General features: G+C 38.5%; 1 protein-coding gene across 3 annotated transcripts in view; it reads right to left on the minus strand.

The window, feature by feature from the left end:
* The window catches only part of MIB1 (MIB E3 ubiquitin protein ligase 1), a 77,657-nt gene that overhangs the window by 23,372 nt on the left and 41,246 nt on the right, over positions 1-13,039 (minus strand). For all 3 annotated transcript variants that reach the window (XM_063395519.1, XM_063395536.1, XM_063395528.1), the window contains exons 13-14: positions 2,565-2,697; positions 2,102-2,188 (exon numbers count right to left, since the gene is read on the minus strand). In XM_063395519.1, coding sequence (XP_063251589.1) covers positions 2,102-2,188; positions 2,565-2,697 — 220 coding nt within the window. The remainder of the gene's footprint in view (positions 1-2,101; positions 2,189-2,564; positions 2,698-13,039) is intronic.

Raw genomic sequence — 13,039 nt, forward strand, 5'->3', positions numbered from 1 at the left:
AGACACCCATTCCTGTTCACATGACACAAAACAAGCACAAGGCTGCACAGGCCCTCCTATTCCTATGGCCTCTGCATACAGCCCTTCCATAATTCAACCCACCAGAACTTTCTTAAATACGCTGCTGAACAAAACAAATCAACACATGCTGACAAGAAAATACCAACTGCCCCTAAAAATTAAACCCCATCACTGTTGCCATTCAGAAAGCTGTAGGCAGCAGCTGAGGTTTTAACTTTAGTTTTTGAGCTTCTGCTACTCTGCAAAATTGGGATTAGCAGTAGAGACAAAAGGATAAACTAAAACCAGGAATACACAAAGAGAGATCTCCCTCTTTGGAACACACACGCTTGCAAGGAGCTCAGTTTCTCAGACCCAAAGAATCTCAGACTTCAGAACAGGCTAAAAGGAAAACAGCCTAAAAGGAATTCAAAGCCTAATTTTCAAGGAAGTATCTGGCTGCAATCATTTGCAGCTTACCATTTTCCCCAACCTTTTCTTCCACAAATGAAATCAAGAAAACCAGCTAATAGTTGGCACAGTCTAGTCTCAACTTCTTACACTCTCTAAATGGATTTACTCTGACCCAATTTCTTCTCTCATATTCATATCTTGTGTCTGCCACTAGCTCTTTACTTCTTAGAGTTTCTCCTGGAACCCTTGACTACCACAGAACTTCAGAGTCTTTGCAGAAGTTTAAAAAAAATAATTAAAAAGAAAGCAAAACACTGTCCTTTGTCATGGCAGTAGGACTTTTTAAAAGAACCCCGCTACCTTTGACCACTATTCCACAAATGCCTGAGGGTACAAACCCAGCCCTGGAAGGTATCCAATAGGAATTAATTTTGAAATATGGAGCCAACATGTTCTTTGCATGGCTGCATGAGCTATTTTAGGACTTCTTAAAGTTAATCCAGCTCTGAAAAACGGATACTCTACAGGGTCATTCACTTAAGCATTCTCAGACACAAGCATGTCAGTCAAACACACATGCTAGTTCCTCTACATGCCTACCTTCCTGCTCATGTGCCACATTAATATTGTATTCCCAGGTAGTGTGTAAATTCCAGAAAGGCACAAGAGTTCACTAAACACAGCTGCCAAATAGCTTGCAGTATGCAAGTGGCACTGACTCTAGGAAACCATTCTTCTAGTAGCAGGCAGTTCCAGATATAGGGCCACATCACATGTTTCACTGTAATGGGATCACACCCATCAGCCCTCAGAGAGGGAGAAACCTTATGGCAAAATAACACTAAAAAGAATGCACACCTGTATAGGGGGGACAATTCTGTGTAGACCTGAATAAGAGACAGTTCTTCATACAAGATGACTCTACAAAGACAAAAAAATTATGCCAAAGGCCAAGGCCAGGTTGATGTACCCACTCTGAGAGCAGTGAGTGCCCTCTCTGAGCCTCAAAGGCCCATGGTAGCAAGCCAAACACTCAGTCACACAGGTCCTGTACAACAGTGCACACAGGCCAGAAACAGCTATGCCAGATTCACACTTCCTATGTTAGTAACAAAGCTTTGTGAAGTTGAAATATTAACTTTTGCAACCATGCAAGCGAAAAACCAGGATAGCATTTCTTTCACCAATAAGGTACTACTGTTAACTGCTTATTGGTCTCCAAAACTAAGAACAGGGAATGTTAAACACTCAAGAGACTGAAAAGCAGTTAAGGTCGTAAAAGGATACTTCGTGTTACAATTTGCAAAAGCTATGAGCAAGAATAATTACTCATACAGCAAGAGGCATCAGAAATGCTATTTGAAGGTCTTGTTACAGCACCACAAGATTCAGACAAACACATTCTTCCTTACTAAACAAGAAGGGATGCTGGAATTGGCAACCACACAGAGGAAATCATAATGCACATGTACAAAAATTTAGCATGCCTCATGTGGCGTTCATATTGCTGACTGACCTTCTGTGCAAACTGGCAAGTTTCTGAATTAAACAAAATCCATCAAACACGCAGTGACTATATGTTGTCAAATAATTTTTTAAATGTTCATGAAGTATTCATTTTAACAGCTGCCATCAGCTTTAGTCAAATGCCATTAACCATATGGCTTACTGTAAATAAGATACTTACCCTAACAATCTGTGTATGCTGTCGTTCAACAGCAAGATGAAGAGCAGTTTGCTGGTTAACGTTCTGGATATCCAGGTTAGCATTGCCCTGCAAGATATTCTAAGCATTAGAGCATTATCATCCCAGCAATTCATCTATAGGCAAGGCACTCCATTAGGACACTGACTATGACCCTGCACACAATTCCTAGTTAGGGGATTTCAGAACAGAAGTGATTAAATACTTTAATTATTCACTGATGTTAATCTGTTGAATGAAACTAGGTATCAACTTTTTCAATCCCTCTACACCATTAGGCCATTGTAATAATCTCAAAGGCAAGTTTGACCTTTAGAGCTCAACACGTCCTTCCCTGCTCCACTGCCTCTGCATTGCGACTGCAGGCATAAAGCAGCCAACTATTTTCACATCAGATGGTTAACCAAAGCATGACATTTAAATTCTCCTGATAAAAGAGTCCTACCTGATGCACCAAAAGTTCAGCCACTTCCACATGATTATTGAGAGCTGCTAGATGTAAGGCAGTGTAACCATCATCTTTTTTCTCATCAACAATCCACGGTCGTGGTAACTTGGACAACAACACACGCATTGCACTGAAAAATATAGGCAGAGATGGCATAAACACCCCTACAACATATGCTGAATGACAACAGCAGAACAACATTAATTCTCAGAACTATGTAGTAGTGGCTAAAATAACTTAAATCTTTTTTCAAACAGAGAAAGTGGGTTAAGTAGCAACAGCTCCAAAGCAATTTGCTGTTCACGTCCTTCTAGTTAAAGCACACAAACAAACCATACAATACCTAGAACAATAGTGAGGATCAGGTTTGTTTTTTAGAAGAATGCTACCTAGCAGTAAAAATTACATTAAAGAAGTATTCAAACAAATTTTGAAATGTAGACAGAAGAATTTTCTCCCTCAAAATCATTATAGCACCCTTTACTTAAGTAGCTAATGTTCAAGTTCCACTACATTAGATTTCTTTAAAATCATCACTTTATAAACTGATGCCATGGGCTGTAAAACTCAGTTTCTGAGAAAGAAAATGGAGCAAGACCTCTTAAGCACAGACAAAATAAATGCTGAAACTGTGAAGTGAGTATTAGTGAATATTTTCTTAACTATAATGGTTGAATATAACATACCGTGGCAGTGTCTGGTAGTCAGGGGGTAGGGTGGGGAAAAGCAACTTGATTACTACAAGTATTAAAGCAGACTAAAATCCATGAAGTTCAAAGACTTACCTGAAGGTTAAGGGTATTAACAACACAACTCTAGATAAACAAATTGTTCAACCTTGTATTCTCTGAGAAATACAGTTTTCTTAAGCTTACATGTCTTCATTTAGCTTTTGGAGTACGTAAGTTACCAAACTTAAACTCCTTATTGTCTTATCTTTATAAACAGCATATGCACCTCCCTTATGACAGTTCTTTAAAGATAAACACAAAGCCAGAAACTGCTACAATTCTGTGCCAAGAAACCTCTTCTGTCATCTGATGTTTCCCTACTGTTGAAGGAACATGCTATCTACAGGAGACACAGAGCTTCTGCACAAAATCCAAACTTTCAAAATCCAAGTAATACTTGCTAATGGCAAGAGGAATCAGTCACACAGTGCCTTGCAAGGCAGACAATGTATCTGAATTAAACAGTTCTTCATTAGAGTTCTGGTATCAAAAATGTGGGATCTCAATAATCCTCAGAAATAGCCACACAAATTGAACCTCTCAGCTTTTACTTAAGAATACTCTCAAAAGGTATGAATGACTGCCCTGTCAAGTAATAACTGAGCTCCTAGTTCATTCCAATCACCTGTCACCTTGAACACTCTGAGGTGAACTGCTATTCACTCCTAAGCTCTATTCTAGAACAAGCCAATGAGTTTCCTATTAAAAAAAAAACCCTAAAACCTGTGTGTGGCTCTTGTCTGAGTTCATCCTACTAGACCCTCCTTGAGAGAAGTCTGTGAGGTAGACTGCTGTACCAGTAAGGAAGTACACTCCTTCCTACACACTGCTCAGATGCTCCCATAAGAGACCCTGGTTAATAAGCATCTCCATGTTCTCCTACTACTGAGTGCACAACACAAACCCCTGGTTTCACTCTTATGCTGCAGCTGCCAGAATGGTGTATTAAGTGACATTTTTTTGCCCCCAGAATCAGAGTGTCTAAAGGAACTGCAACTAACCAGCTGCGTTTTCAGGCCACAGGATCACACAAACCCACAGGAAACCAACTGCTACATGGAGCATCCACAGCCAGGCTGTTTGCATGTTTGTCCTCCTCAGAGTGGACAGAAGCCATTCTCAGCCTCTTAGGATTTTTTGTTTTCTTGGCAGAAAGCATCTCACTTCCTCACAGTCCAAATCACTCATAACACAGCAATTTAAAACAACAACACTTAACAGATTGTACATTGCTCATTGTGAGCCATTGCTCAGCTTCTATTCATAACACCTTATACAGCTCTTCCACGTGCTAGGAAGAAAAGACTAGAATACTTCAGAAAAAAAACCCAAACAATGGAAACAATAATTCTTTGGGAGATTCACTTACGCAGGATTTTTAAAAATTAAGGTTATATTTTACTGAAACTCAAGTTACCAAAGCTTTATGAAATGTGACAAAATAAACCAGTATCAGTTGCACTGATAAACATAGTCTATTTTGTAATGCAGTGATGCCGTATTTTCAAATCTTGGCACCATCAGAACTGTGTTTAGCTGCTTTAGGGAGGGAGCATGTCTGGAGCACTGTGGCTTGCTTGGTATCTGGGCACACCACCACACCAGCTCCTCAGAATGCTGGGCTGGTCCAAAGCACACAGTACCAACAGCACAACAAGCGTTCTACGGTGGCTTCCCACAAGGCATCATGTCATGTAAGCTCTTATCTTCACCTGCCAGGCTCAGTGCTTCTCAAGACCCCATAAAGCTGTAGGGTATCTACTGTGGATAGCCTAAAACACAAAACAAAAAATTCCTGAAAGTTCCCTATGACTGACAGAAGCACTATGATTGTGAGCAACCAGAAAAGTGGGGCAACAATAACCTAACCAAAAAAAACCCCAACAAGAAATTTTTCTCTAAAACTCCAACTACAACTTGAGGAATACTATGGAAGGGTGTCAACTTTAATTACAGTCCACCTGTCTCCAAAGTAGCTCTAGTCACTAAACAAGAAACTGTCCTAACCAACTCAATGATATTTTATATCCTTTTCTTCAGTAAGAAAGAAAATTGCCAACTCTACAGATAAATAAAATTTAAAGTACAGTCACGCTTCATCAGATGTCTCAATATGTAAATGTAAAAATTCAGAAATACTACTGACATTTCTTTAATACACCTCATCTTTGAAACAAAAATAAGAAACCAACTGACTCAGTATTTTGTATGCTGTGAAAAAAATCACTTATCTTAATATTTGTGTGAGTGTTATCCTTACCAGATCCTCTTTCAAATCTTTAGTTTGCTGTCTTATACCAGAAAAAATTTTATCTGAAGTTTGATCGAAAAATATTTGGAGGTATCTTGCTTTCAGAGAAATGAGATGCCTGCTACATTTCTGCATGCTTTTAAGATGCATTGGTCTTACTGGAAAAACAGAAGGACCACCAGAACAAATAAATGGCTTCTGAGCGGAATAGATTTTTATCTTACTGTTCACAGCAAATCATCAAAGGGCCAGGAACCACTACTCAGTTGTTTCTTTTTATTCAGAAAAAGACTATATCTCTCTTCCAGACCATGCTATATTACAGGACAGCAAGGTAGAAGGACTGTTTCATGGAATGACACTTTAAAATTCTGCAAGATATTAATATGCTACAATGGTAAATTCAGCTCAGTGGCTGCATCATCCTCCTCATCACATGAGAGGTAGGTTCTTTCAATTTTTACAGGATTTTCTAGTGCTACTGCCAAAATTTTGACAGCTAAGTGGCTACCATTCACAGCAGCACTCACTGGAACAGGCATATATCATAAGAAGTCACATTAGAGAATTAATGTTGCCAGTTACACAATAATTCTTGATTCTCTCTTCCCCATGAAGTATTTACAGAAGAAGCTGGGTTGTATTGCTCTGTTTATAAGACCACAACATAGATGTGGTCTTAGACTGCTTTTATCTTGTATATATTAAACAAACCACAGACTGCTTTCACTGTAGTTGTATTGAAAAGATCAAGAAATCAGCAAATCTATTAGTAACCCTGATCAGGAAAACAGCTAAAGAAAACTTTTCAAACTATCAACTTCTGTGTATTCAACTGTAACAGATTACATGCCTGTTTAGGGAGCTACAAAGATTATTGATGAAGTGCTTAAAACTCTTTATTGGAACACTGAACTTATGCCATCACTATGCTATTTGTACATATTACTAAAGCATCACTAATAAAAATTTTTGTAACGTGCAGGCTTTGGTATTTGTTGGTTTGCAATATTTTCAGCTTAGTGGGAAGCTAATATTGATTTTGGGCCTTTTTTAGCTGGATGACCATTTGCAATTTCTGAAAATTTCTACTGGAACAACAAGAGAAAACATCAATGAGAATTTTTGAGGGAGTTATCTGTAAAGGTTTAATAGGGATAAGTAAAATATTGCTTCTTTTCCAGAAGCTAAACACATGCTCAGTCAAAAAGAATGAGAAAGCTATAGGGGGCTGAGATGGAGCCAGGTACAGCTGCTGGGGATACACTGACTTATACTGCCCAACATAATTCGTCCCCATAAAATGACACCCCACTCTCTAATAGTTGCAAGTGTTTTGGTCAAATGAATATCCACTAATATGGTGCTACATTTAATTTGAGATGCAGAAGAGCAACAGCAAATGCTGCTGTTACGTGCATCTTTATTTGACCTTGACACATGAGTAATTATTTTTTTTCTTTTCAAATTCAGGTTTTTAGAGAGTCTAGAACCACATCTTAACATATATAGGATCAGAGAATCATTTGGGTTGGAAGAGACCTTACAGATGATTTCATTCCAACCCTTGCCATGGAAATTCAGCAGCATGAATTGTGTATTTGCAACATAAGATATGTCACAGATCTAAACAATACACTAGTTAACTTTTAGCCACATAGAGCACTTGTTCCAACACCAGTTACCAACATTAGACATAAAGAAAATAAAATTTTTCTTATGATGAGAAGTTAGCATACGGTATATTATTCATTACCAACCTACATATAAAGTGTTGGGTTTTATGCAGTACTTTGCTCACAGAATTTTTGCAGATGCATATCAATACTATCTGAGAATGTAACATATAATAACAGATTTATTTGGAAAATCTACAAGATAAAAGTACTTGCAAACAAGATGAAGCCAGCACCCCACTGTATAAAAACAATTCCAGATTTAGCAGTCTTAACTGCAAAAGCATCCTTGCACCCTGTTAAAATACATGAACAAAAACTATAGAAGATTCTCTGCCACCAAGTGCAATTTGACTGCAGAATGAGGTACATGAAGAAGATTGAGGGTTTGTGGGATAGGGGTGGGGTGGGTTTGTTTGTTTGGCCTTTCAGGGTTTTTTTATTAAGGTTTTTTAGAAACAAATGCTTAGGCAGAAAAAATTAGGCTACTTCACAATCTGCATACATACATTTAACTTAAATTGCTATTGAAAGACACAATCCTACTTTTTTCCCTGCACTTCAGTTCCTGCATTATGTTGGCTCTACAGACACATCATTTTCCAGCAAGTGAAACAACCTGCCAGACTCCTGATTTGGCAAGTTTGCTTTCAGACAGATCAATGAGATAATCCAACCTACCCCGCAACTTCACAATCACTAGGAGCAATAGCAGTAAGGAAATGACAAAGCCAGATCTGTGGGGAGGGCAGACCGCCCTTTCCAGAAGCAAAGTCTTAGATCAGCATAAACTTATCAGCAACCCTATCACCAGAGGTTGTAATGATTCACTGCACTTTCTATTACAGGTTTTTCTGCTTTCATGCCATTCTCCTCCCTCAACTCAGGTTTCCACTGTCTCAGTGTGACATGGTTTCATAATGTATTTTACAGTAATCCTGGCTTGAAGTATTCTCCACACAGTACCTCCCACCCCCACATACTCCTCTCCAGACACCCAACCCTGGCTCAGCTAAACCCCTTCACCTGCCTCCTATTAGAGCCTCAAATAGTTGAAGGAACTGTTCAGACTTAAAGACAGCTTCCATGGCAAAGTTTGCTTTTAAGACTGCATAGTCCAACATGTATTTTACAATACAACAGAAGAAAAACACATTTTACTGAATCCCTTTCTTGTCCTGTTGACTATCACTTCTGTGCAATAAAAGCTCCCACAAAAAGTGGTCCCAACACAGCATCTGAAAGGTCATCCATCCCCTTCTGTTGGATTAATTCTCATATGAATAGTACTCCAAGCCTGCTCACCGTGAAGCCAAAGAAACATTTGTACCAACATAGTGCAAGAAGTAACACAGGAGCAGGACAGTGCTATTTTTGGCAACCATAGGATCCTAAGTGCACGTCAGCACACAACTTCAAGCCAAATCAACCTCCTGATCTGATTCACACCATATTCGCTGTGCAGTACAGAGACAACCACTGGAAGAGTGAAGAAGGAAGTATCCATCTCTCAGGAACAAGCAACAGGAAGATATTAATACCAGTGTACTACTGAGCACACTGTAACTTGAAATTGGAGTTTAATATTTCATACCTGACCAATGGCCTAGTTAGTAAAAGTTTAAGTAGGCAGGCTGTTTCCTTCTGTTTGCCTCTCAGATTTTCAAGCACCTCTTGCTTTTCTATTTCAATATACATGTAACCAAAGAAACAATGAGGTATATACATTTACATGGAATTCACAAGAATGTATTTGCACAATGGCTTTGTCTTCAGTGAATAATTATGAAATCAAAGAGAAAAGAGAAAATGTGACTTTTACCAGAAAGCAACAGAAGTTACAGGGTAAACAGTTACCAAGCACAGGATAACATCAACACAAAAAGAAGCAGCAAGGGAAATATAAATCAAAGGTACTGGTCTGCTCAGGACTTCGCAATTCACTCTCTACTCCACTATACTGAACTTTGTATCTACTAATTACATCAATATTAATTGAATGGTATTTCAATTTAATAAGTTTGTTTCATTTTAGACTGAGATATTTTCACCTTTTTAACCCCTCTTGCTCCCAAGCAAAGATTTTGTCTTTGCAAAATACAGAGAAAGTCTTAAGTATTTGGGTTCCTGATTGTTGTATTTAAATGCCTAAATTTCAGTTATTCTTTTTTAAAGAAAATGTTGCATATACTCCCCATGAATATGAAAATCCCTCTTCATATTTTCAATGTGCACTTATTAGTCTTGCCATGAGCTGATTTTGTAAACATGAAAGATTAATACAATGAGCTATTCCCTTGATTTCTTTTTTTATTCTTTTCTTCTAGAACAGTTCAGGTTTGTTAAAGAATATGCATTTACACATACTCTTATTTTCTTTAGATGCAATTCTATGGATAAGCATTACAAAGAAAATATTATGCCATTAGTAAACATAATGGTATGGAATGATATGAATTTACTAGTTAAAGTTTTTTCAAATAATTTCTAACTTGATTTGAATATGGAAATGCAGGGCTACAAATGGGCACCGACTTCATTTTTATAAAATAACCGTATGATTTGCAATTGAAAACTTAAGACTGAGGCCGCTCAGACCTTGGGTTAATCGACATGTTAGTCACGGCATTTTTCAGTGATCAAGAAACCAGGTTACACAACCTGCCATGGCAGCGCAGGATATTTATTGTTCTATATCTGCGTGAAGTCCCTTGTTACTAGCAGGGCTGCCTTTTTTTTTTCCTCTCCCACTCCTCCCCCCCCGCCCCAAACGTTTCTAAGTATAGTGACAACCTCATCAGGGTTTACTAGTAGCAGCGCAAGCTCAGTGAAAACCTGGGAAATCTAACTGGAAACATGAGAGAGAGCTTTATTTGGCAGTGCTAAAAAAACCTGGGGACAAATGGCTAAGCGGCGGTGGAAGTGCAGGCTGCACAATCAATAGGCAGAGAGCCGGATAGAGGCTCCCTTCGCTGCCGGATCGACAATCGACAGCTGAGAGACTATTTTTTGCAATGGTTGACTAAATATGGTCAGGGAAGAGAGAGGCACAAGAGAGCCTGTTTGCCTGGGAGTGCATGTTTCAAATGCTTAGCTGCCTATAAAGCCGTAACAGTTTTGCTCGTGCCCTCTAAGTGGGAAATATGGTTGGTGACTTCTGTAGTGTGTGTGCGGGAGCCCTGACCTCGCGAGCAGACTTGACCTCTGAAGATGGAAAGTAGCTTCAACACAGACCTGCCTACAGTTAAGCCTGGAAACATAACCTCAAGCAAGAAAAGATGCAGTGCAATATCTAAGGAACTAGAAGAAACCAATATTTGCCGGGGGAGGGGGGAGATGATCGCTATTTTTTTGATGCCTTTTTTTGATTTTTTTTTTGGAAGCAACTCCAACTTTTGGGGGCTTGGTTTTGGTCTTTTGTTGGGTTTTTGTTTTTCTTTTTGCCTGTGATGATCTTCATCTGACAGTGGGCTAAGTTCACCTTCCCTTGGCTTCCTAGCATCTATCCTTGGAGTCTTAACTCTCAGTCCAGCAGACATAAGGTATAATTTCTATACAACATCATCTGTATTTTAGCATTCAAAAGAAAGGAAAAAGGTGCCAATTAGGCACCCATCTTCATGCCTATTGTTTTTTCTTTGAAGTTTTATCTATTTAAGGTGGTGAGGTACTGTATGCACCGACATTCGCCCCCCCCTTGCCTCCCCCTCCCATGTAACGAAGAGCTGATTCAGCGAATAGAGTGAGAGCACTCAGGATGAGATGGCTGCTGCTGATGTGTCTCTAGGTCATTACCTCTCTTCCAACTGCAAATGCTGCATGATACTAAGCTTACAGGTAACAGAACATCAGGAGACCTGCATTATTCTGCACGTTTAAAGGATGCCTATGACTTTCTGCATGTATGTCTTATTTACTAGACTGTTATTTTAATTGTTGTATTAATCCCTCTACTCTGGGAACAGCTTAATTTTGAGTGTGCTAAAGTACCAAGCATTTGTAGTGTAAAGAGCAGGTTGAAAGAAAACAACTGTTAGTCCAAATTTCATAGCAAAAAAAAAAAAGGAAGAAACAAAAAAAAAAACCAAATCCCAACTTGCTTCGTAGGCAGAATTCTTTTTAAAGAAGATAAACTAATAAATTGCAATACCATTAACTGGTTGTTCATTTCAGTGAAATATATTCTTATCTTCCTATGCACAACTGAAAATGTACAAACTTGAAAAAGGAAATCTAATAAACAGTGTTGTAGTGCAATGCTGAGTTCTCAAATAGGTCTAGGCAAAATTTTCAAGGTGCTTTATAACAGACGCACATGAAAACAGCCTACTTAAAAACTAGAATGTGACTGCTGTGATTCTAATGCTGCATTGCTGATTCTCCTTGTACTACTGTGCTAGCTACTGCTACACTCTGATTTGCTCTCTATCAGCTGCACTAGGTTTTTGTCATGAGCTGCAGAAATTCTTACTTCCTCTGCTCTCAGCTTTCCTTACAACTAGTACAGTTACTAATTGTGAAGCTTATTTCAAATTTACCTTCTAATGCTATAGAGACAAAGCTTACTCTACTGTAACCCAAATCAACTCCTGAAATATGTATTAAGCAACCATAAGCTTTATCTGACAGTCCCTGAAAAGTCAAAGCTGTACTGCACATCAAATATTTAACCACTGTTCCAAACCAAGTCGCACAAAATCTTACAAAACAGGGTTAAACCTGGGCTTTGTTTCCATTAGGTTTTTTGTTTGGTTTGGGTTAATTTTTTTTAGTTAATTATTTTAGCTGTCACAAATATTTCAAGGGTGGACAAGACTTTGACTTGAGCAGGTGAGTGCCAGTTTTAAAAAACGAGAAAAGCTGCTTGCAGAAGTGTTGAATAGGTATTAGCTTTCACATGTGACCTTCAGCCTAACAATCCAAATCCTGTCACAGCAGTTAGAGGTTGTTTTCTTAATTCAATGTCATCATCTTTATGATAAGCAGGATCACTAGTGACATGTGCTTTTGTGTTTGGGTTGGGCTTTTTGTTTTGCTTTATTTTTTGTTTTGTTTAGTTTTTAAAACCACTCTGAAATACCGCACAAATAAGTATAAACCTGAAAAGAGTTTGGAGAATAATGGATGGGATACAAAAAGCATATAAGTGAGATTTAGGGTAAGAAAATAAATTTATAACTGCTATCTTAGATCAGTCTATGCTTCCCTTCAGGACACTACATGCAAACTGCCCCCAGCATGAAAATCTGCTAGAAGACCTGCGAGGAAGCTGAAGTTTTTACAGTGGACTACAACTACGAATTCTAAGAAAAGACATTGCAAACCTACCAGCAATTCAACTCTCTACTTAAGCACAGTCACTCAGAAGAGCAAGAGGCTGCAAAAATGTGGAAAAGCAATTCTAACATCAGTGCCATCCCAAAACAATGAACTATGTCCAGCTTTAAGACATTGTGCAGGTAAATTGCATTGTAAAGTTCAGTTAGCATAGTAAGTTTATTTTCTACCATCAGTTAATCAGAACTGCTGTCCTTCCAAAGAACTGTCAGCCTGTTTTACCTAATGACAGCAAAAAAAAGCAGCTAAATACTTTTCAGTTTCATCTGACAGGCAGTAAAGCAACTGTGTGTGTACCTGCTCAGAGCACATACTTCTTTATGTACCCATATGAACATACAATGCTATGGAATGTAAAGAAGTATGTATTTTTGGCAGGCAAGGAACGACCAAGTAAGAGGAAACTAAACAGCTGCTGGAAGAAACAGGTTTCCCTCTTGTTTGAATGACATTCATGTGACAAATTGGCTTGCTAAG

The sequence above is a fragment of the Prinia subflava genome, chromosome 1 (assembly GCF_021018805.1).
Source record: "Prinia subflava isolate CZ2003 ecotype Zambia chromosome 1, Cam_Psub_1.2, whole genome shotgun sequence".
NCBI classification, from domain to species: Eukaryota; Metazoa; Chordata; class Aves; order Passeriformes; family Cisticolidae; genus Prinia; species Prinia subflava.